Below are 24,150 nucleotides of genomic sequence, written 5' to 3'. Positions count from 1 at the left end.
GCCTTGCCTGCTTCTCTATGCACTGGGACCCCCTCCTACACTCTGTACATGTCACACTGGGACCCTCTCCTACACTCTGTACATGTCACACTGGGACCCCCTCCTACACTCTGTACATGTCACACTGGGACCCTCTCCTACACTCTGTACATGTCACACTGGGACCCTCTCCTACACTCTGTACATGTCACACTGGGACCCTCTCCTACACTCTGTACATGTCACACTGGGACCCTCTCCTACACTCTGTACATGTCACACTGGGACCCTCTCCTACACTCTGTACATGTCACACTGGGACCCTCTCCTACACTCTGTACATGTCACACTGGGACCCCCTCCTACACTCTGTACATGTCACACTGGGACCCCCTCCTACACTCTGTACATGTCACACTGGGACCCTCTCCTACACTCTGTACATGTCACACTGGGACCCTCTCCTACACTCTGTACATGTCACACTGGGACCCTCTCCTACACTCTGTACATGTCACACTGGGACCCTCTCCTACACTCTGTACATGTCACACTGGGACCCTCTCCTACACTCTGTACATGTCACACTGGGACCCTCTCCTACACTCTGTACATGTCACACTGGGACCCCCTCCTACACTCTGTACATGTCACACTGGGACCCTCTCCTACACTCTGTACATGTCACACTGGGACCCCCTCCTACACTCTGTACATGTCACACTGGGACCCCCTCCTACACTCTGTACATGTCACACTGGGACCCTCTCCTACACTCTGTACATGTCACACTGGGACCCCCTCCTACACTCTGTACATGTCACACTGGGACCCTCTCCTACACTCTGTACATGTCACACTGGGACCCTCTCCTACACTCTGTACATGTCACACTGGGACCCTCTCCTACACTCTGTACATGTCACACTGGGACCCTCTCCTACACTCTGTACATGTCACACTGGGACCCTCTCCTACACTCTGTACATGTCACACTGGGACCCCCTCCTACACTGTACATGTCACACTGGGACCCCCTCCTACACTCTGTACATGTCACACTGGGACCCTCTCCTACACTCTGTACATGTCACACTGGGACCCTCTCCTACACTCTGTACATGTCACACTGGGACCCTCTCCTACACTCTGTACATGTCACACTGGGACCCTCTCCTACACTCTGTACATGTCACACTGGGACCCTCTCCTACACTCTGTACATGTCACACTGGGACCCTCTCCTACACTCTGTACATGTCACACTGGGACCCTCTCCTACACTCTGTACATGTCACACTGGGACCCCCTCCTACACTCTGTACATGTCACACTGGGACCCTCTCCTACACTGTACATGTCACACTGGGACCCTCTCCTACACTCTGTACATGTCACACTGGGACCCTCTCCTACACTCTGTACATGTCACACTGGGACCCCCTCCTACACTCTGTACATGTCACACTGGGACCCCCTCCTACACTCTGTACATGTCACACTGGGACCCTCTCCTACACTCTGTACATGTCACACTGGGACCCTCTCCTACACTCTGTACATGTCACACTGGGACCCTCTCCTACACTCTGTACATGTCACACTGGGACCCTCTCCTACACTCTGTACATGTCACACTGGGACCCCCTCCTACACTCTGTACATGTCACACTGGGACCCTCTCCTACACTCTGTACATGTCACACTGGGACCCTCTCCTACACTCTGTACATGTCACACTGGGACCCTCTCCTACACTCTGTACATGTCACACTGGGACCCTCTCCTACACTCTGTACATGTCACACTGGGACCCCCTCCTACACTGTACATGTCACACTGGGACCCTCTCCTACACTCTGTACATGTCACACTGGGACCCTCTCCTACACTCTGTACATGTCACACTGGGACCCTCTCCTACACTCTGTACATGTCACACTGGGACCCTCTCCTACACTCTGTACATGTCACACTGGGACCCTCTCCTACACTCTGTACATGTCACACTGGGACCCCCTCCTACACTCTGTACATGTCACACTGGGACCCTCTCCTACACTCTGTACATGTCACACTGGGACCCTCTCCTACACTCTGTACATGTCACACTGGGACCCTCTCCTACACTCTGTACATGTCACACTGGGACCCTCTCCTACACTCTGTACATGTCACACTGGGACCCTCTCCTACACTGTACATGTCACACTGGGACCCTCTCCTACACTCTGTACATGTCACACTGGGACCCTCTCCTACACTCTGTACATGTCACACTGGGACCCCCTCCTACACTCTGTACATGTCACACTGGGACCCCCTCCTACACTCTGTACATGTCACACTGGGACCCTCTCCTACACTCTGTACATGTCACACTGGGACCCTCTCCTACACTCTGTACATGTCACACTGGGACCCTCTCCTACACTCTGTACATGTCACACTGGGACCCTCTCCTACACTCTGTACATGTCACACTGGGACCCTCTCCTACACTCTGTACATGTCACACTGGGACCCCCTCCTACACTCTGTACATGTCACACTGGGACCCTCTCCTACACTCTGTACATGTCACACTGGGACCCTCTCCTACACTCTGTACATGTCACACTGGGACCCTCTCCTACACTCTGTACATGTCACACTGGGACCCTCTCCTACACTGTACATGTCACACTGGGACCCTCTCCTACACTCTGTACATGTCACACTGGGACCCTCTCCTACACTCTGTACATGTCACACTGGGACCCCCTCCTACACTCTGTACATGTCACACTGGGACCCTCTCCTACACTCTGTACATGTCACACTGGGACCCTCTCCTACACTCTGTACATGTCACACTGGGACCCTCTCCTACACTGTACATGTCACACTGGGACCCTCTCCTACACTCTGTACATGTCACACTGGGACCCTCTCCTACACTCTGTACATGTCACACTGGGACCCTCTCCTACACTGTACATGTCACACTGGGACCCTCTCCTACACTCTGTACATGTCACACTGGGACCCTCTCCTACACTCTGTACATGTCACACTGGGACCCTCTCCTACACTCTGTACATGTCACACTGGGACCCTCTCCTACACTCTGTACATGTCACACTGGGACCCTCTCCTACACTCTGTACATGTCACACTGGGACCCTCTCCTACACTCTGTACATGTCACACTGGGACCCTCTCCTACACTGTACATGTCACACTGGGACCCTCTCCTACACTCTGTACATGTCACACTGGGACCCTCTCCTACACTCTGTACATGTCACACTGGGACCCTCTCCTACACTCTGTACATGTCACACTGGGACCCTCTCCTACACTCTGTACATGTCACACTGGGACCCTCTCCTACACTCTGTACATGTCACACTGGGACCCTCTCCTACACTCTGTACATGTCACACTGGGACCCTCTCCTACACTGTACATGTCACACTGGGACCCTCTCCTACACTCTGTACATGTCACACTGGGACCCTCTCCTACACTCTGTACATGTCACACTGGGACCCCCTCCTACACTCTGTACATGTCACACTGGGACCCTCTCCTACACTCTGTACATGTCACACTGGGACCCTCTCCTACACTCTGTACATGTCACACTGGGACCCTCTCCTACACTCTGTACATGTCACACTGGGACCCTCTCCTACACTCTGTACATGTCACACTGGGACCCTCTCCTACACTCTGTACATGTCACACTGGGACCCTCTCCTACACTGTACATGTCACATTGTTTCTGTACAGAGAAACACATTAAACAAATCAATTTTAGTCATGAACATTTTATTGAGTTTGTATATATATACAAACACACACACATACATACACATATATATTTAAACATATATTCAGTATACGCAGTTAAAAATGAGATTGTAAAAATGATGATGATGCCTTTGACAGTAAAATCATTCATTGTTTCCTTTACAGTGAGACAGTCTCACCATCTCCCCCTGCTGGACACAACTCTACATGACAGGTGATTAGGGTGACCAACTGGCTATCGCTCTGTTGCAGGTCAGCAGACCTGATTTTGCGGGTTAGGGTAATAAGAATACTAACAAAAACAATAGGTTTCCTTCTACCGGAGGAACCCTAATAAATTATACAGACAACATTTAAATGCAGAACACTACTTATGGCTTGTGGGACACATCTTCCAATGTCGGGAAGACAGGTGGTCACCTGACTGATGATGTGTACGACAAACGGTCACCTGACTGATGATGCGTACAACAGATGGTCACCTGACTGATGATGTGTACAACAGATGGTCACCTGACTGATGATGTGTACAACAGATGGTCACCTGACTGATGATGCGTACGACAGGTGGTCACCTGACTGATGATGCGTACGACAGGTGGTCACCTGACTGATGATGATGCGTAACAATAAATAACACAGGGTAAGAACAAAAGCAGAAGTTCAAAAGTGCAAAATTCAGAAACATAAGAGATGAAGTGAAACAAGGAGAGCAAGCAGTCTCCATGCTGAATCACCCATTTAACTGAAACAAACAACAGGTAGATTTAGCACAAGCTGAGATAAGGCATTATTCTGTGATAACTGTATCATTTACATGTTCTGACACTCGTATCCAACAGCAGAGGATCAGAAGTACAGAGTTCTAACAGTGCCTATAGAACAGCAGAGGATAAGAAGTACAGAGTTCTAACAGTGCCTATAGAACAGTAGAGGATCAGAAGTACAGAGTTCTAACAGTGTTTCAGTGGTCAGAGTCAAGGACCCTGTTCTCCTGACTAGACACGTTTGCTTCTCAGTTCCATATTATTAACAAACTTACTGACACACACACATATGCACACACACACACACACACACCAACCTACACACAGGGACTCAAGAACGCTGGTTGGTTCATGCTGCTGGTTCTTGATGGAGATGATGACAGATTCTTGGTCTCTACAGTTCATTTTTGGACTGGGATCTGAGAAAAAAGCCAAAATTAGTCAAGTTATAACTGTGATACACATACACATAAACACAAACACATACAAACACACAATGACAAACAGAGTAGGAAAGTATATTATTTGAATCTCTAATTTGAACACTTTCTCAAACACAAACTCGAAATCCACCCTCCCCCCATATACACGTACCGTTCATGTTCCTCAGGATGAAAACTGTGATCTGAAACACACAGTATACAGAACAGTCACTATTCTGGTGAAAAGAGATGTTCACATGTCTGGGTCTCCATAGATTAATTGCTACTGAATAATAATAGCCAGGTAAAAAACAATAAAAAAAAAACACAGAACCTCACCAGGAACATGGATCTCTGTCTCCATGATCTGGTTGAGTCCCTGCAGATGAACCCTGCAGGTGAACCTGTTGGTGTCTGTCTGCTGTACAGTCACGTTGCTTGTCACAGTGTAGCGTTGGTGAGGGCCGGGGTCTGGGTGTCTGTGTGTCTGTGTGACATCAGCAGGGAGGAGGCGTCCCTCACTGTCCCTCCACTCCAGCTCAGGTTCTGGGTACCAGCCTCCAGACTCACACTGGAGAGCCACCCCTGTGCCGCTGTGTCCCTGGATGGAGACCTCTGGTTTACAGATGACCACTACAGAGACAGACACACATAAGACCATCAGAGAAATCAGGAACTCTTCAACAACTTTCTTTCATATCAGCATATTCTCTATTTAATCTAACTTACCAACACTGAGCTGGATAACAGTCTTGTTAACCTTTCCGTCCTTAACAACCTTGCAGGTGTAGCTCCCCTCATCCTCCAGCCTCACATAGAAGAGTTTCAGGGAGACGTTGCCCCTGACCAGTTCATCTTCAAACAGCATGGTCCTGTATTTGTAAGACCGATTAATCTGGTCTGGTAAGTTACGACCATCCTGATAGAAATGTACATTCAGGTTCAGGTCAGGTCTGGTCCATGCTATTGTCAGGTTCTCTGCATTGATGGGAGGTTCCTGGAAACACGGCAGGATGACATCATCATCCTTTACAGCAACGATGGGGTCAGGTGAACCAATCAGATGAGACTCTCCTGGAAGAACAGACACAAAGACAGAATCCATCTGTGTCTTAGACACTTAGAAAACTAGTTTTTCACTGTGGAAAAAGAATCAAGTCCTACAGTAAACATGTAAACTCAATCTACAGTACATGGTAGTTAACATGCAACCTTCATCTACAGTACATGGTAGTAAGCATGTAACCTTCATCTACAGTACATGGTAGTTAACATGTAACCTTCATGTACAGAACATGGTAGTTAACATGTAACCTTCATCTACAGTACATGGTAGTAAGCATGTAACCTTCATCTACAGTACATGGTAGTTAACATGTAACCTTCATGTACAGTACATGGTAGTTAACATGTAACCTTCATGTACAGAACATGGTAGTTAACATGTAACCTTCATCTACAGTACATGGTAGTTAACATGTAACCTTCATGTACAGTACATGGTAGTTAACATGTAACCTTCATGTACAGAACATGGTAGTTAACATGTAACCTTCATCTACAGTACATGGTAGTAAGCATGTAACCTTCATCTACAGTACATGGTAGTTAACATGTAACCTTCATGTACAGAACATGGTAGTTAACATGTAACCTTCATCTACAGTACATGGTAGTAAGCATGTAACCTTCATCTACAGTACATGGTAGTTAACATGTAACCTTCATGTACAGTACATGGTAGTTAACATGTAACCTTCACCTACAGTACATGGTAGTTAACATGTAACCTTCACCTACAGTGTATAGTAACCCACTCCTCTCTGCCACACGTCCCTAGAGAAGTCTGACAGGTAAACTATGAACTGTATTTTCAGAATACAGTTTTGATAACACATTGTGTGTTGTGCATCTTGATGGTAAACAGACTCACCAGCAGGAGAGCCTCCAGGGATGAGGAGCACCAGGAGATACAGTAGAACCAGCATCATTCTGGAGACACAATTATACTGCTTTATATTGACTGTTAGACACAATTATACTGTTTTATATTGACTGTTAGACCAACAATTATACTGCTTTATATTGACTATAGACACACAATTATACTGTTTTATATTGACTGTTAGACACAATTACACTGTTTTATATTGACTTTTAGACACAATTATACTGTTTTACATTAACTGTTACACACAATTATACTGCTTTATATTGACTGTTAGACACACACGATTATACTGTTTTATATTGACTGTTAGACACACTTGAAAAATTATCCAAAGACTCGTAGCCTACCCGAAAGAACGTCACTTGCGGACCATATTCTGGAAAAGGATTCGTTAATCTCCCGATCAAAGATTAATTAATCTGCCGACCGTGTCTTTGGGTAAAGGATTCGTCAATCTCCCGAATGTGTCTTCGGGTACGAATCTTTGGATAATTTTTCACATGATCTGCATAGGCTCAGAAGAGGAAACAGAAAGGATTTGCTTACATCATTCACTTTCGCGTGGTTTAGTAAAGAAAGACGTGAATGAGATGTAGGCTATTCACAAGTGATAATAACAGTTTTTGTTATTTTTACTTTTTTAACTTTAGTTAGGCTACAGTTCAGAGCAGTGTAATTGTTTGCCGTGATAATTAAATGCTAGTGTGATAATAAATGACCATTTCAAATCTACAAACTGTCATGATGTATTGTATTTAATGTGGTTTTTCTTTGAAAAACATTATCTGCCACACAAATGTGCAATTCCCTTCTATCCTACTCAAATGTAAGATTTCTTCCAGAAGGAAAAAAGATCCAAAGACTCGTACCCAGGCGCGTAAATATAGACAGCTGCAGTCGCACTGGGGCCCGTGCGGTCCGGAAGTTGGGAGGAGAGCAACGGGCTCACCTTCGCTTGAATTGTCTGCTTTGGAATTATGCCGAGATAAACGTGATATTCGCCACTTGTTATTTATACCCTATTTTTACACCCTATTAATCAAGGGCGCAGGTTTGCATAGGGTCCATAGGGACTAGTCACGACCAAAGTTTGGGAAAGACACAATTGTCCCCAACACTATTTTGTTAATTATTATCTATGAACTATGTTCGTAGCCCAGAAAAGTGAAAAATACATTTCAAAGTTAACCAATGCGCCCTCGAGCCTGCGAGACAATATGATGTTATTTAATTGGCTGAAGTGGCAGTCAGAAACACTTCGTGAATCTTGACTTGCAGAAAGAGAGCTGGCAGTAGTCTGACACGGTAAACTACTAAATACGCCAGGAAATAATAAAGCCTCATATTAGTATTTCGTTTGGTCTCAGCATTGATATTTTTGACACTTTTGTGCTTTGTAGATACGAAAATGTCAACCCAAAAAGAAAAGACCACCCAGAGAGTAAGTAACTATCAAGAAGAAGGTCGTTGTAGGTTAGCTAGTAGGAAAACTACCCACACAGTGCAAACCTGCTAGCCTTACATAGCCACGCATTCTACACTGGAAACATGTTTTGAAAGTTGTTAGTGTAGTAGAGCATGTAACTTCTGCTTGTATTAAATCTATCCCTGGCGTCTGCAATCTTTCGACCAGTGTGTTAGCTGCAGCTGGTCTTGTTGAAGCCAGAAGGATAAAGCGAACCTACCCACATAATGGGGCCGTGCTACTTTAGCCTAGTACCAGCAGGCTAGAAACTCAAAAGTGATATTAAATGGTAATAAGAAGGCCTATATGATCCCTTGGATAGTAATATGACTATCCCTGTAATCTCGACCAATGTCAGCAGTCAACTAAGCATGGTTAGTGTCTGTATTAAATTGATGAATTACTGTGCATGAAAAACAGCACCCTGAAGCTACAGATGTAGAGCAGGTCGGTGATGAATCAGCATCCATCACCAACCTGCTCTATATCTGTAGCCCCCTGATTCAGGGGTTCAGGTGAGAAATTGAATGGTCCATTTTGGTAAAGATTGCATTAAATTGCAGTTTTTTAAGGGATGTTTAGATAATGTTATCCATGAATGTTATCATTCACACTTAGGACCTATACTTGTAGATAGTAAAAAGGTGCTATAAATTGGGATGCCCAAATGTATGCATCATATAATTCATGAATACGGGAGATTAACATTGAGGACATTGTCGAGGATTTTGCTCAACGCAAAGCTCGTCGAATGCCTTTAAAATCAAGTATACACATGCTTTTTCAAGAGGATATGTGCTATCTGATGGGCCACCAAGCCTTTTATCAACAGGCTGTTATCAGGTCGGAGTCAAGTCGTCGCCGAGGACCTGTTTCATAGTGTTTTTACGATCTGCGTAGATCCACTGTGTGCGCTGCAACACATTGACATTAACGTGTGTCAAAGTGCAATCCATGGTCCTGATATAGCTTTCTCTTGACCTCTCTACTTTACCAATATAATAGTCTAAGTAACTCATTCAACTGTAAAATTCAACACATTGTTGCGCCTAATGGTGCATGTGTGTGTGTTTCATAACCAACTAACTATCGTATATAGGGCCCGTCATAATGACGTTTGACTATGAAATATATTCTGTCTCCGACTCTATTTTTGAGATTTTCCTTCTAAAGAGGAAAATCCTCTCTCTTTCTCTCTCTCTCTCTCTCTCTCTCTCTCTCTCTCTCTCTCTCTCTCTCTCTCTCCCTCTCTCTCTCTCTCTCTCTCTCTCTCTGTCTGTCTGTCTGTCTCTCTCTCTGTCTCTCTATCTCTCTGTCTCTCTCTGTATGTACTGGTACAGGGCTCTGTAAGAACTATGTCATATATGAGGCCATGCAAATGATTGTTTTTCACTTCCTGCACCCAGTAGAAATGAAGGGCATGTGGCCCCTCCCAGAACCCTCCTCTCTGCCCTGTCTCTGATCACCTACCCTCCCAGAACCCTCCTCTCTGCCCTGTCTCTGATCACCTGCCCTCCCAGAACCCTCCTCTCTCTGCCCTGTCTCTGATCACCTGCCCTGCCAGAACCCTCTTCTCTCTGCCTGTCTCTGATCACCTGCCCTGCCAGAACCCTCTTCTCTCTGCCTGTCTCTGATCACCTGCCCTCCCAGAACCCTTCTCTCTCTGCCCTGTCTCTGATCACCTGCCCTGCCAGAACCCTCCTCTCTCTGCCCTGTCTCTGATCACCTGCCCTGCCAGAACCCTTCTCTCTCTGCCCTGGCTCTGATCACCTGCCCTGCCAGAACCCTCCTCTCTCTGCCCTGTCTCTGATCACCTGCCCTGCCAGAACCCCCCTCTCTCTGCCCTGTCTCTGATCAGGGTCTTGCAAATGAAACATTCACCAATGCACAAAGGAACAGGTTTACAAATTTAAAAATGTACAGCCTAGGATATATGCTGTCAAACAAACACACATCCAGTATTTGAAAGGATAAGAGATCAGACCACATTTCAGAATGCAAATTTATATCATGCAAATCAATTATTTTCCAACATAAACAACATTGTACTGACCTTTATAAAACTCTGGTTTCACCATCAGCCAGTTAAAAATTAACGTAATTAATTAATCATTACTACATACAGCCTCTCTCTGTCTCTCTCTCTGTCTCTCTCTCTGTCTCTCTCTCTGTCTATCTCTCTGTCTCTCTCTATCTCTCTCTCTGTCTCTCTATCTCTCTCTGTCTCTCTCTCTAACTCTGTCTCTCGGTCTCTGTCTCTCTCTCTCTGTCTCTCTCTCTCTCTGTCTCTCTCTCTGTCTCTCTCTCTGTCTGTCTGTCTGTCAGTCTCCCTCTCTCTCTTCCAACATAAACAACATTGTACTGACCTTTATAAAACTCTGGTTTCACCATCAGCCTCCTCTCTGTGCTCTATCTGGTTCTGTGTGTGTCTGACAGTAATGCTGACAGTCTGATCACCTGGTGTGCTACCTCACCTGGTCCCAACCTTGAAGACTCCTCCCCCTCCTGCTGGTATCATTACTCTTCTCAGAACATACAGCACATGTTCCAATGTGTCACACTCACATTCCAAACATCCACATTCTTCTGTTTGGACCAGTTGATCCTGTTCGGAGTCTCATAACTGGGACTTACTTGAGTAATGATGCATGAATGTCCTATACCTAGCAACCAGTATAGCAACCAGGACAGTTTCCCGCTAGCACGCGTAGCTATCTCAGGAATTTAAGGAATTTATAGCGACGGACCTTGCATGGGACCGACAAGTGGTGGCTTTTCTCAGCCTGGTTGCCGGTCAAAGAGGAGACGGGAGTCTGGTGTGCAAGTTCTTTATTCATATTGTCGAACGATCGTGTGGGGACTCGAGGACGCTGACCAGGGTGCTGGTCCCCCGGCAACAAATATGTATATATATAATATAATATTGTTACGCCTCGCTACGCCACCCAACTCATGCCCGGGGTCTCACGAATTTGTATAGGCTACGTGTGCGGAGAACACACGCTTGGCTACGCGTTAGTCTGAGGCTCCCCCCCTCCCGGCAAGGAATCTCCGCACCCAACCAAACCACGATGTCACAGACGCTCACCGGGGGCCTCCGAACGCAAACCTCAAGAGATCTTTTATAGCAGCAAATGTTTATAGGCCCTTTTTTGGGCAACACATCATAGTTTATCGATCACTTATTCCTTGGCTACGTTCCCCTCCCGGTTACAACGCCCTTCCCACCCGATAACAAAAACGTTCAAGGGCCCTCGTCCGCCCTTATTCCCCCCCGTTAGTTTATCTGTGAGACGCAACACCGCACCTATCGAGAGAGTATATGTGTCTGAGCAGATGAACACTTCAAGACCCTGTTTCGCGTAAACACCAGCTGGGCAGTTTTCGTGCCTAAATGACTGGTCGCGATTCCCGGGGAACTCACCTGAGTCTAGGTGTGGGGCGCTGAGTGGATCCCTTGGTCTTGAGCGAGGGGCGCACAAATGGGCGGTAGGACAACGACTGTCTTTTCAAATTTTTATTGGCAGATTATTGGAACAGAAACAAAAGTGTAAAAAGAAAAAGAAAAAGGTAAGCTAAACCTCCTTTACTAAGGCCGACAAAAAAAATAAGAAAACGCGGACCCTGGGTCACTAATAAAACAGCAGTAGAACTGACAAAAAAGAAGCTCTTTGCTAAAATAGGCACAGGTGGACACTCTACAAAAACAGGCTCAGGAAAAACCTCGACTACTCGACTCACGACTCAAGAAGTACAACTGAGTGTTTCTATTTCTTAACATTCTTTAAAATATTATGCAAGCACTTTCTTAAAAACATTTGCCAATGCACATTTTTTCTAATAAAACACATGCGTATGCTAGAGGTCAAAACTCCTCTTGAAAACACCAAACTTGGTATATGTATGCACGGAAAATTGCAAAACCTTTATATATGTATGCAAGCATCTACAACTTTTTAATGCACAACTTGGATATAGTATGCACAAAGTCAAACACATTTGCCAAATGCACACTTTTCATTATTAAGCATTATTCTTTTTTTTTTTTCCTCAAAATTTGTTTCTCCAAAGTCCATCAAAACGAAGGCTCCTTTAGGGGCGTTCGACAATATCTTATCATAGGTACACAGTGGGCCTTCCGCGATTAAAAAGCCTGGCATGAGCATAAACATCAGTCATTCTTATACTCTACACAAGACACTCCTTTAACTGGACATTGGTAGACATGGCCTATGTGGCTTATTCCTGCTATCTCTTCCTCTTGCCTGCATCAGTTCATCAGCTATAGTCCATGTTTCGTCTGTCTGTGCTTAGTTTATCTGTGTGACTTTTCTATTCCTGTCTCCTATATTGGATGTTCCCTATGTCAGTCCCTGTATCCTAGGTCAGTCTATCCGTCAATCCCTGTTTCCTAGGTCAGTCGATTCCTTCTTGGTGTATCCTAGGTCCCTTGGTTCTAACCTTTGGTCAGTGACAGTTCATCTTACATAACTAAGATCTTGTTATGTGCTGTGTCTTGTTCTTTAGGTCCATGCTAGTTCACCTGAGGTAACCCTTCAGTTCTTAGTCAGCGAGGTCATCTTAGGATGATTTAGACAGTTCAGAGCTAGTTCACGTCCAGACAAACAACTAGTTCAGTAATGGTAGTCTCATACAGTTTTCGGCCACGACAGACAGTTTTTGGCACCCGGACAGTTTTTGTCATGACACACCATCAGTGTCCTGTCTCCTCCAATAGGGGGAAGTGGTGGACTGCCTGAGTCTTGCAGGGGTCTGTTTGGCAACTTAGTGGCTCTGTGGTTGTGTATGTGTGAGACTGTGTGTGTGTGTGTGTGTGTGTGTGTGTGTGTGTACGTGTGTGTGTGTGTGTGTGTGTGTGAATGTGTGTATGTATGTGTGAAAGTGTGTGTCCAAAAGTGTGTGTGAATGCAGGAGTCTGAGCGGTTAGCGGAGCGGTTAGGGAATCGGACTAGCAGTCAGAAGGTTGCCGGTTCGATTCCTTGACATGCAAAATTAAGTTGTGTCCTTGGGCAATGCACTTCACCCTACTTGACTTACAGTGTACTTACTGTAAGTCGCTCTGGATGAGAGCGTTTTCTAAATGTCGTCTTTTATACCAAACACCAGGTAGGACTGGTGCCCTTTGACCTCCCTTAGGGCCTGACAGGTTTAATCACCTCTGAGACTACATCAGATCCTGTATGTACCTGGGTCAGATCCTGTATGTACCTGGGTCAGGTCCTGTATGTACCTGGGTCAGATCCTGTATGTACCTGGGTCAGGTCCTGTATGTACCTGGGTCAGGTCCTGTATCTACCTGGGTCAGATCCTGTATGTACCTGGGTCAGAGAACATGACTGGACTAACTAACTGCATGTTGTTATAAAATGTTTTAGTGAGTTATCAGTTGGTCTCTATGACAACAGGCAGCCACCTAGTGTCTGAAACAGGAACTACACACATGCTTCTTCACAGCAAGACCTTTTATTAGATCAGCACTCTACAGGTGATGCTACAGGTGATGCTACAGAAAGCAAACAAGCAGGAAAACATGACCAGGCAAAATAAGCTGATACTAAATCAGCAAGACAGGTTAAAGTTATTACAGGTACAGTCTCCAACAGGCCTCTTCATCAGTGACATGTTTACTAGTCTGTAAACAACAACAGCCACAATGACAACACACGTCTGGGTCACTACGGCTGGAAGTTGTTCAGGTCACAGTTCCAGTTAGAAAGTCCATCCTTGAATTGGCTGTTAGATGTAATCTTACTGGCTGGCGTGTCTGTGAGTTGACAAGTAGAGAGGCTCTTTCCCACAGTTCTGACCAGTAGAAACACAGCGCTTCACCTCAAACAGACAGCTACGAAGTGTTTGTTGCAGCGTGTGTCTGATCAGTACACCCTCTGTTCTCATGAAGATGGTCTTAGAGGTGTGAAGGAGGGGGGGGGGGGCAGGTAGCGTGGTTAACCACAGCTGAACAAACACTTTAGCATTATCTTTGAAAACATGTTCTGAGTGGTGTGTGTGTCTGTGTGGTGTGTTGCTGTGTGTGTGTATCTGTATGTATCTATATGTGTGTGTGTAGCCTCTTCCTTCCTCGTATCAGTGACCTGAAGACAACATCCCATCAGAGGTGTAGGAAGGGGTGGGTCTGAGACAGAGAAGGGTTCTGATTGGTCATACTGGTCCAGAGTGGGGTGGTTTGGTAACAGCAGCTCAGCCTGGTCTCACTGAAGAGTAGATGACATCAGGCTCTGGGGAGAGTGGCTTCTCTGGAACACACACGCAAATACACAAACACACAAGCAGGTTAGCAGAGGGTGATAGAGGAGGATGAGAGGAGAAGAGGATGAGAACAGGATGATGATGAGAGGATGAGAGGATGAGAGGAGAGGATGAGAGGAGAGGTTAATAGTGGAGGGGGAGAGAGAGGATGATGAGAGGAGGAGAGGATGAGAGGATGTGGAGGTTTGCGTACCTCTCTTCTTCTGTTGTCTGATGACCACCTGACCGTAGGTCACATCCCTGGGTCCAGCTGCAGCAGAGCCTGCAGAATCACACACACACATCACACACACACACACACATCACACACACATCTTCTACACGCCTGAGCTGGAGAACTCACTATGGCTGCCTGTCATGATCATGAATCATGGTTACCTGTAGGTCTGTCTGTCTTCACAGCAGAGTAGACTGGCTCTACTGAGGCCTCCACTGACACATGTACACACACAAATACACACGCACAGATTAAACCACCTGGCATACATGTATCCATAACTCCAGTAGATCAGAAATCTTCCTCCTAATCCCCACAATGCCCCTGGTCTGTAAGCCCCACCCACCTCTCTTCTTCTGTGGTGTGTTGTGTCTGAGGTTGATGTCAGAGTAGGTCACATCACCACTGGCTCCTGCTGAACCTGACACAGGACAGAGATCAACTGGACTGGGAGGATATATGTGCGTGTGTGTGTGTCTACCTCTCTCTACCTCTCTCTCTCCTGTGTGTCTACTTCTCTCTACCTCTCTCTCCTCCTGTGTGTCTACTTCTCTCTACCTCTCTCTCCTCCTGTGTGTGTCTACCTCTCTCTACCTCTCTCTCCTGTGTGTGTCTACCTCTCTCTACCTCTCTCTCCTGCGTGTGTCTACCTCTCTCTACCTCTCTCTCCTGTGTGTGTCTACCTCTCTCTACCTCCCTCTCTCCTGTGTGTGTCTATCTCTCTCTACCTCTCTCTCTCCTCCTGCTGGGTTCTGGATCCTGTCTGAGTCTGATGTCAGCGTAGGTCACATCTCTGGGAGCAGCTCCTTCCCCACGACCTGGAGGAACACACACACACACACCACACACACACACCAGCATATACACGCCACACACACACACCAGCATATACACACACTCGCACACACCAGCATATACACACACAACAGAAAATACTGTGAACACGTGTTATTAAATGATTATATATTTAAACACAGTGACATAACAGTGAGTCTCACCTTTACATCTCTTCCAGAGCAGCAGCACCACCAGCAGAGAGACCAGAGAGACAGAGAGACCAGCCACCAGCAGAGAGACCAGCACAGGGAGGGAGGGGGAGGAGGAGGTGGGAGAAGGGGAGGGAGGGGGGGAGGGGGAGGGAGGGGGGCCTTGAAGAAGGAAATATCAATCATCAGGTATTTAAAGCATTGACAAGCAAACCAAAACATTTTTTTATCTCAATTATAATCGTATTATTATTCAGCTAACAGTTTCAAACATTCATCCAGTGAAATCATATTTAAAAGAAAGTCTCACCTCTCACAGCCAGCCAGCTCTCTGGAGATCCTCCCAGCTCAGAGTTGCTGCACCTGTACAACCCTGCATCAGATGGAGACACAGCAGGGATGGTCATCTCTCCTGCAGCCTCAGTCCTGACCAGAGATCCATCCTTGTAGAAGGCAGCTGTGAGGTCAGAGGGAGGTGTCTGGTATCTACAGCGTAGAGTCACAGCTTGTCCCTGGTTCACAGGGAGGACAGGACTGTCCAGGATCACAGCTCCATCTACAACAGAGGAGACATATTCAAATGATCTTTCCAGAATCCTATGAAACAACAGTGATTTATTCAGACTATGGGAACGTACCACGTACTGTGATGTTGGCATGGCTGTGTTCCCCTGATTCAGACTCACACCAGTACACTCCACTGTCCCCTGTGTACAGGTCTTTCAGTTTGCAGGAAGAACCCACTAAAGACCCCCAGCCTGCTCCACACGCTAAAGACCCTCCGTCTGTGGTGTTCCTCCTCACCCTCCCTCCAGCAGAGCTCCCCTGATCCTCACAGCTCAGGGAGACAGTCTCTAACTTGAAGAACTGAGATCTGCTGGGACTGACCCTCAGAGAGACTGCAGGAGAGAGAGATGCAGGAGAGCACAGGCAACACAGAGAGAGAGGAGATCACAGCTGTCAACTGTACTTCACATCAGAAACAACTTTCAACCTGAATTGAGAAACATGCTCTGTAAGCTAAGCAAAGAGCTGTGAGGATAGAACCGTAAAACCAGGATAGAACAGTAGAACCAGGATAGAACAGTGGAACAGTACTCACAGCAGAGAGTTGAGAGGATGGAACAGCAGACACAGAGCATGAAGCAGAGTGGTGTGAACTCCATCCTGTCTGGATGCTGACTGACACACACACACACACACTGTCTAACCAGCAGGGGGGTGGATACCATGATACACACACACTCATACACACACACACTCATACACACTCATACACACTCATACACACACACACACACACACACACACAGTCTAACCAGCAGGGGTCTTCTTACCATGAGATACACATTCACCTCACTTCTTGCTGTGAACCTTGGCTGTGTTTCTCTCTTAGTGATATGAACACACATGATATTATAGTATAAACTGCACTGTAGCACTGCCTGCTGCTTTGTGTGTGCCTGGTAGGTTCAAGTGTTGCTCCTGCCATCTAGTGGATGAAACGGTGCACTACAGGGGTACTACCGCACATTTTCGGTCCGACTTCAGACAGCGCCGACCCCATGTCACCAGGTGCGTTCGACATCAGCGTCATGCAGCGCCGGCGTCGATTGGCAGCCGCCTGCAGCCCGGCTGACTTGAAGCAGCCAATGGCATTCTCAGCTTCAAGTCAGCCGGTTGCAGAAGTCGAACAAACCACGCGAAACAAGTAGCCACATGTTTTGCCAAGTTCTGCATGAGGTTACCCCGGGTAAATGTCCAGCTGTCTAGATTGGCGTAACTTCAGGTGTGTTCGACTTCATGCAGCGCCGGCGTCACCTTATGTTACACGAAGGGTAAAAATGTTGAATGGTGCAGATGACAATAATTGTTTCCCATTATTGAATGCCTTCACGCGCTATCAGAATTATGGTAAATACGAGTTTTGGTTGGAGGCGATCGATGTCCACTTTTTCTAGAAACCATATTGTTTTTGGTCTGCTGTTGGATGACAAAAGTGCCCGACGTTTACGTTAATATTATGTTGGTTTTGGGTACATTATTTATTCATAAGTGCAAATAAGACAACCTTATTTTTCTTTGTTTAAAAAATACTTTATATGTAACTAATTTCCATCATTGCAATACATGCAATCTAGAAGAGCCCAGAAATTTACTGTGATAATAAAATATATTGGTTTATTAGAAGACAAATGAAGAGACACTTTTCAAATGACTGTTTTTATTTTCTCTTTGTTGTTTACACAAGGTGGCTTACGTTAATTCATAATGATCTGATCTTGATATTACGAATGTCATTGTAGATGTATAATGTTCATTAAATTTAATAAAGATCTTGAAAAAAATATATCCGATTTTCCGAGTTGAATGACCTTTCAACTTTCAACATGGCGGAAAAAGGAGTGGTTCGGTAGTGGAAGGTATGGAATTCTTTATTTTTAACAGTGCAACTATTGTTAGCTGTTGTTTGTTTACAATATTTTAATCTATGTAGGCTACTTGTACCATTTGTTGCGTCCATTTCCTCCTCTAGAAGGTGCATAATGCAATCAAATGATTTCCACAATATGCCCCAGTCAAATTTAGCGTCCGACATTTTAACATCGCTCCGATAACAAAAGCTCTTGAACATGTCCTCATAATCAGTACATAACATACACAACTGTCCTCATAATCTCGATTTCACAAATCGGAAGTACGATCTATTTTCCTCTTCAACTGTTTTGCAGATGCAAAACGTTTTTACAGATGCAAATAATCTTTTGGTAACTCCTGAACAAAATAATATGCGTATTGGTAGCTGAAGATGTGGGCCGACTTGTGGGATCTCTATAATATTCATGGGTTATGGTAAACTAACCTGTCCTGTGCAGAGCCAGAGAGCAATGGCTCTGGTCCTATGTATGCTACTTATCCCTTTATGTAGCCTCACATGGTATCAAATGTATTCACATCTCCAATATGAAAGCTGTACTGCAACTTAATATCTTCATACCTTTTATGTATTGTCATTGAAAGTAACTTGCATACAAGTCATTTGTTCAGCATACATCTATTAAATTTCGCCCTACTGTCAAGAAAGTCATAACTGACTTTGCAGTACACTGTTTAATTTAGTTTTGTTAGACTACAATATTTATTTATTTAACCTTTATTTAACCAGGCAGAATCATTAAGAACAAATTCTTATTTTCAGTGATGGCCTGGCAAAAAGCAGCGTTTTGAGGGAGAGGGGAAGAAAAATCTGGTTAAAAAACGGCACACAACCACAGCAGTAACCATAACCATTGTTTTTGGTAGCAATAGCCTACATTATTGGTAGCTAGCATGACATCTCTCAGTACTTTAAACTAACAACATTGCTACTGCCATTCAACTGTGACAAGATTTAAAAAAGATTAAACATGGTGCAAATTTAACTTATTACCTTTGAACAATGTAGTCATACAGCTATTTCTCAACGAGAAGTACTAGTATGTGATTAGTCCAAGTGTGCACTCTATGTAGGGCGCTCTTATTCTAACCTGTTACTTCATATTTGTTTCAGAAATAAATGTGTTGCACCAACGGTGGACGACCCGTCATTCCTAAAAGTGTAACACGTGTTTGATGAAGACTGAGGTGGTGGAACTCCACAGAACTACCACGATGTGAAGCTGATTGGACTATGATCCAGAGGCAGGACAAACTGTCTCGAAAAGTTTGAGCAGTATAATTATCCAGCAGTTAATTAAACAGTATAATTGTGTGTCTCCAGAGTGATGCTGGTTCTACTGTATCTCCTGGTGCTCCTCATCCCTGGAGGCTCTCCTGCTGGTGAGTCTGTTTACCATCAAGATGCAGAAACACACCTGTGTTGACAAAACACATGTTGCTGAAAACACAGTTCATAGTTTACCTGTCAGACTTCTCTAGGGACGCGTGGCAGAGAGGAGTGGGTTACTACACACTGTACATGAAGGTTACATGTTAACTACCATGTACTGTAGACGAAGGTTACATGTTAACTACCATGTTCTGTACATGAAGGTTACATGTTAACTACCATGTACTGTAGACGAAGGTTACATGTTTACTACCATGTACTGTAGATGAAGGTTACATGTTAACTACCATGTACTGTAGATGAAGGTTACATGTTTACTACCATGTACTGTAGATGAAGGTTTCATGTTAACTACCATAAACTGTACATAATGATTACATGTTTTAGACAACACTTGTTTCCTGTGCTTTGACCGAAACAACCGTAAGGCTTTTTAATAATGAAAAACTAGTTTTCTAATAAATATAATTCCACATATGTAGTACTTGTATTAAACACCCCTTGATAGTCCCAGATGGATTCTGTCTTTGTGTCTGTTCTTCCAGGAGAGTCTCAGCTGATTGGTTCACCTGACCCCATCGTTGCTGTAGCTGGTGATTATGTCATCCTGCCGTGTTCCCTGGAACCTTCCATCGAGTCCCTGACAGTGGAGTGGTCCAGACCTGACCTGAAACCTGCTTCTGTACATTTCTACCGAGATGGTCGTAACTTACATAGTGGGAAGAATCCGTCTTACAAATACAGGACCATGCTCTTTGAAGATGAACTGGTCAGGGGCAACGTCTCCCTGAAACTCTTCAGAGTGAAGCTGGAGGATGAGGGGAACTACACCTGCCTTGTTGTTAAGGATGGGCAGGTTAAGAAGACTGTCATCCAGCTCAGTGTCGGTAAGTTAGATTAGATACAAGCTGCTTAAGATTGTTAATAATTGTTCTCATGGTTAAATCAGTCTGTCTCTGTAGTGGTGATCTCTAAACCAGAGGTCACCATCATGGGACACAGCGGCACAGTGGTGGCTCTCCAGTGTGTGTCTGGAGGCTGGTACCCAGAACCTGAGCTGGAGTGGAGGGACAGTGAGGGACGCCTCCTCCCTGCTGATGTCACACACAGACACCCTGACCCCGGCCCTCACCAACGCTACACTGTGACAAGAAACGTGACTGTACAGCAGACAGACACCAACAGGTTCACCTGCAGGGTTCATCTGCAGGGACTCAACCAGACCAGGGAGACAGAGATCCATGTTCCTGGTGAGGTTCTGTATTATAACCTTGTTGTTATTATTCAGTAGCAATTAATCTATGAGATCTTCCTGTGTCTTGTTCTTCATTTGTGTTTCATCTCTTTCTGTCAGGTAACTGTCTCATGAGTGTTCACCTCCTGTGTCTTTCAGGTGATTTATGGCAGCTGTGTCCAAAGCCTAATATAGCTGTTCCTGTCTCTGTTACTACGGGTGTCCTGTGTCTGGTCATTGTGGTCATCTGTGTAGCAGTATACTACTTCCGCTCTCAGATTAAACATACAGCAGGCAGTAAAAGTAAGACACAGTCGTGTGTGTGTGTGTAGAGACATTATTTTTCCTCTGGTATTTATAACAGATATTTATGACTTTAAAGGGGAATGTGTTGGCCTTGATGACCGAGACAGCGGAAATGGAGAACATCCACCATGAGGAATCGATGACCCAATGCTACCAGGTGCTGTGTGTAGGTGTACAGCATATGTGTGTGTGTGTACAGTATGTCCATGTGTGTGTTGAGGTTAAGGAGGGCCTCTTATTGGTCGAGTCCTTCAATGAGTTCTACTGTCAGCCTCTACTCCCCAGCCTCACTCACAACACCTACTACTTCATGTGCATCTTCATTGTTATTAGTGTTGCTGTCAGTAAAGTGGGGATGTTAATACAGACACTCTTTCATCATCAGGGAGGAAGATGACTCCATGATTCGTCCGGAGTCGGCTGAGCAGACGAATCAGAAATAGACGGTTTATCATCGTGGATGCGAGTCAGGTGGCTGAGCGGTTAGGGAATTGGGCTATTAATCAGAAGGTTGCCGGTTCGATTCCCGGTTGTGAAAAAATGACGGTGTCCTTGGGCAAGGCACTTCACCCTACTTGCCTCGGGAGAATGTCCCTGTACTTACTGTAAGTCGCTCTGGATAAGAGCGTCTGCTCTTATGACTAAATGTAAATGTAAGTGTGCATGCGCATGGTTGCAAGTGCGTGCGTGACAGAGCTTTACAGTGCGAGTATTTCACTTGCATTTGCCCCTAAAAATATGTGCGAACCAGGATTATTTTTTACAGGCACAATGTGCGACTAAAGATTACAAACTACCGTAATCTATTTACCCCCCGTTTAAAACTACAAGTCCCACATTTCACAGGCGGTATGCGCCAACACCGTAGAGTTTTCTGTGACGATGCAGTCCAGTCAGAGAGAAAAAGGTGAACAAAATGTTTTCTCAAAAGGCCAGAATTTGGCTTCACTTTTTTTTCGTTACTATGTCCATTGTTTTTGCTATCAAGATGTGAAGTTTATTTCGGCTCCCTCCACTAGTGGGCAGCATCAATGCATAAACTTCATGTAGACAGACACCTCCATCTCTCCTTCCTTCCTTTTTTCCTTCCTTCCTTACCTGCACAATCTACCATTTAGGGATTAACTTTATTTCCATGCAGAAGTGAGTGATTTGACAAAACTGTCTCATTTATTATCTGCTATGCGTAGGTGTTACAATCAGATAAGGACCGGTTTGGCATGTTTGGCATCTGCTAGCCCTGAAACACTTCCTACTGTGGCAATATCACACACACATCATTCATGGGTTTTACATGTTATTGTAATGTATTCATTTGGCACTTTTATCCTGCCTGTCATTGCCAGACCAGTTCCCAACTCCTCTGTTCAAGTCAGGTTCAAGTCTTTTATTGTCAGGTGCACAAATATGGAAAAATAGTTGACCACAGAACGTTGGGAAGCCCCATTCAAGTGAATGGAGCATTCTACAGCATTAAGAAGAGCCGTGTAATAATACAGTATAAATGCTGTCAAGATATGTGTCTTTAAACAGTGCGAGTGATGTCACAATGTTGTGTGTGTGTGTCATGGGAGTGAGATCACAATGTTGTGTGTGTGTCATGGGAGTGATGTCACAATGTTGTGTGTGTGTGTGTGTCATTGGAGTGATGTCACAATGTTGTGTGTGTGTCATGGGAGTGATGTCACAATGTTTTGTGTGTGTGTGTGTGTCATTGGAGTGATGTCACAATGTTGTGTGTGTGTCATGGGAGTGATGTCACAATGTTGTGTGTGTGTCATGGGCATGGGCACCGTATAGGGGGGAAAAGTTAGGACGATTCTAAGGGCCCCTGACTGACAGGGGCCCCAAAAAATTGAAAAACTAATAGAAATGATAAACTTGTTTATTTATTTTTTCATGGGGCCCAAAATTCCTGGCGGCGCCCCTGGTCATGGGAGTGATGTCACAATGTTGTATATGTTAAGGCAGGGGTGTCCAAACTACGGCCCGCGGGCCAACTGCGCGGCCCGCAGCAAATTATAAAAATATAATGGAATATGGCCCGCGCATGAAACTTGCACTTGACTGAGTTGTAATTCTTAGTTTCACCACTAGTGGAGCCACCCGTATTTGTATAAGACTCATCAATTTAGAAAGTGAGTGCAGAAAATATCAAACTGTATTTTTTCCGTGCTAACAAAATACAAGAGAATGCTACCATAGCCAGCTCAACTTAGAGCAAGACATGGGAAACCTTTTTCAGATGATGACTTCAATAAACAGCACCTCACTAAAGTAATCTAAATAATGTGCCCGGAAAAGATGCAAGAAATCAACAACGTGAGCATGTCCTTGCTAACTTAAATCACCAAGTGTCACATAAAGCTTGTGCTTTTGATATTTACTATTTTTAGACATGAATCGATTTTTACTATTTTGAGAATGTGCTGTTAACCCTTTTTGCAACAAAATTAATGAAAATCCATTAATGGAAATTATGATGTAGGCTGTTTTCTTTTTATTTAAGATTATTGAATTATTAGGTATAATTTACCTACATTTGACTGATTTTGTTCATGTTTACTCTAATAGTGGCCCAGCCTTTCGTATATTTTTCTGTATGTGGCCCTCAGGTTTCAGGTTTGGACACCCCTGTGTTAACCCTCGTGCTGCCTTCGGGTCACATGACCCAAAGGTTCATAACGAACCATTGTTGTGTTTACCCAATTTTACCCAATACAAAAACAAATAAAAATAATTTTCTTTTAACCATTCCAATGTGGGGGGTCTGAGACAGCCCGACAGTTAAAAGAAAATGCTTCACTTTGTTTTTGTATGAGGTAAATTTGTCGCAATACGACGGTGGGTCACAATGACTGATGGGTCAGAATGACCCGAAGATAACACAAGGGTTAAGGGATGTCAC

At 44.9% G+C, this 24,150-nt stretch overlaps 2 protein-coding genes across 3 annotated transcripts; one reads left to right on the top strand and one right to left on the bottom strand.

The window, feature by feature from the left end:
- Positions 1-3,787: 3,787 nt before the first annotated feature.
- On the bottom strand, positions 3,788-19,320 carry LOC134015525 (butyrophilin subfamily 1 member A1-like). The gene is made up of 6 exons (XM_062455087.1): positions 19,304-19,320; positions 6,900-6,958; positions 5,696-6,040; positions 5,306-5,599; positions 5,139-5,169; positions 3,788-4,963 (listed from the first exon to the last, which is right to left on the bottom strand). Exons 2-6 carry the CDS (start codon positions 6,955-6,957, stop codon positions 4,939-4,941), a joined length of 753 nt encoding a protein of 250 aa, XP_062311071.1. The 5' UTR covers position 6,958; positions 19,304-19,320; the 3' UTR covers positions 3,788-4,938.
- On the top strand, positions 18,244-23,719 carry LOC134015522 (butyrophilin subfamily 1 member A1-like). 2 transcript variants are annotated; one of them, XR_009929133.1, is made up of 9 exons: positions 18,244-18,296; positions 19,424-19,578; positions 19,637-19,692; positions 20,248-20,589; positions 20,665-20,952; positions 21,096-21,239; positions 21,319-21,399; positions 21,628-21,706; positions 21,898-23,719. XR_009929133.1 is itself a non-coding variant. In XM_062455082.1 (8 exons), exons 2-7 carry the CDS (start codon positions 19,544-19,546, stop codon positions 21,372-21,374), a joined length of 921 nt encoding a protein of 306 aa, XP_062311066.1. In that variant the 5' UTR covers positions 18,244-18,296; positions 19,424-19,543; the 3' UTR covers positions 21,375-21,399; positions 21,628-23,719. The 2 variants fall into 2 exon arrangements, 1 of the variants encoding a protein (XP_062311066.1); XM_062455082.1 differs by having other exon boundaries at positions 21,628-23,719.
- The last annotated feature ends 431 nt before the right edge of the window (positions 23,720-24,150 follow it).

Source organism: Osmerus eperlanus, unplaced genomic scaffold (genome assembly GCF_963692335.1).
Source record: "Osmerus eperlanus unplaced genomic scaffold, fOsmEpe2.1 SCAFFOLD_49, whole genome shotgun sequence".
NCBI classification, from domain to species: Eukaryota; Metazoa; Chordata; class Actinopteri; order Osmeriformes; family Osmeridae; genus Osmerus; species Osmerus eperlanus.
This window is presented reverse-complemented; position numbering and strand designations above follow the sequence as displayed.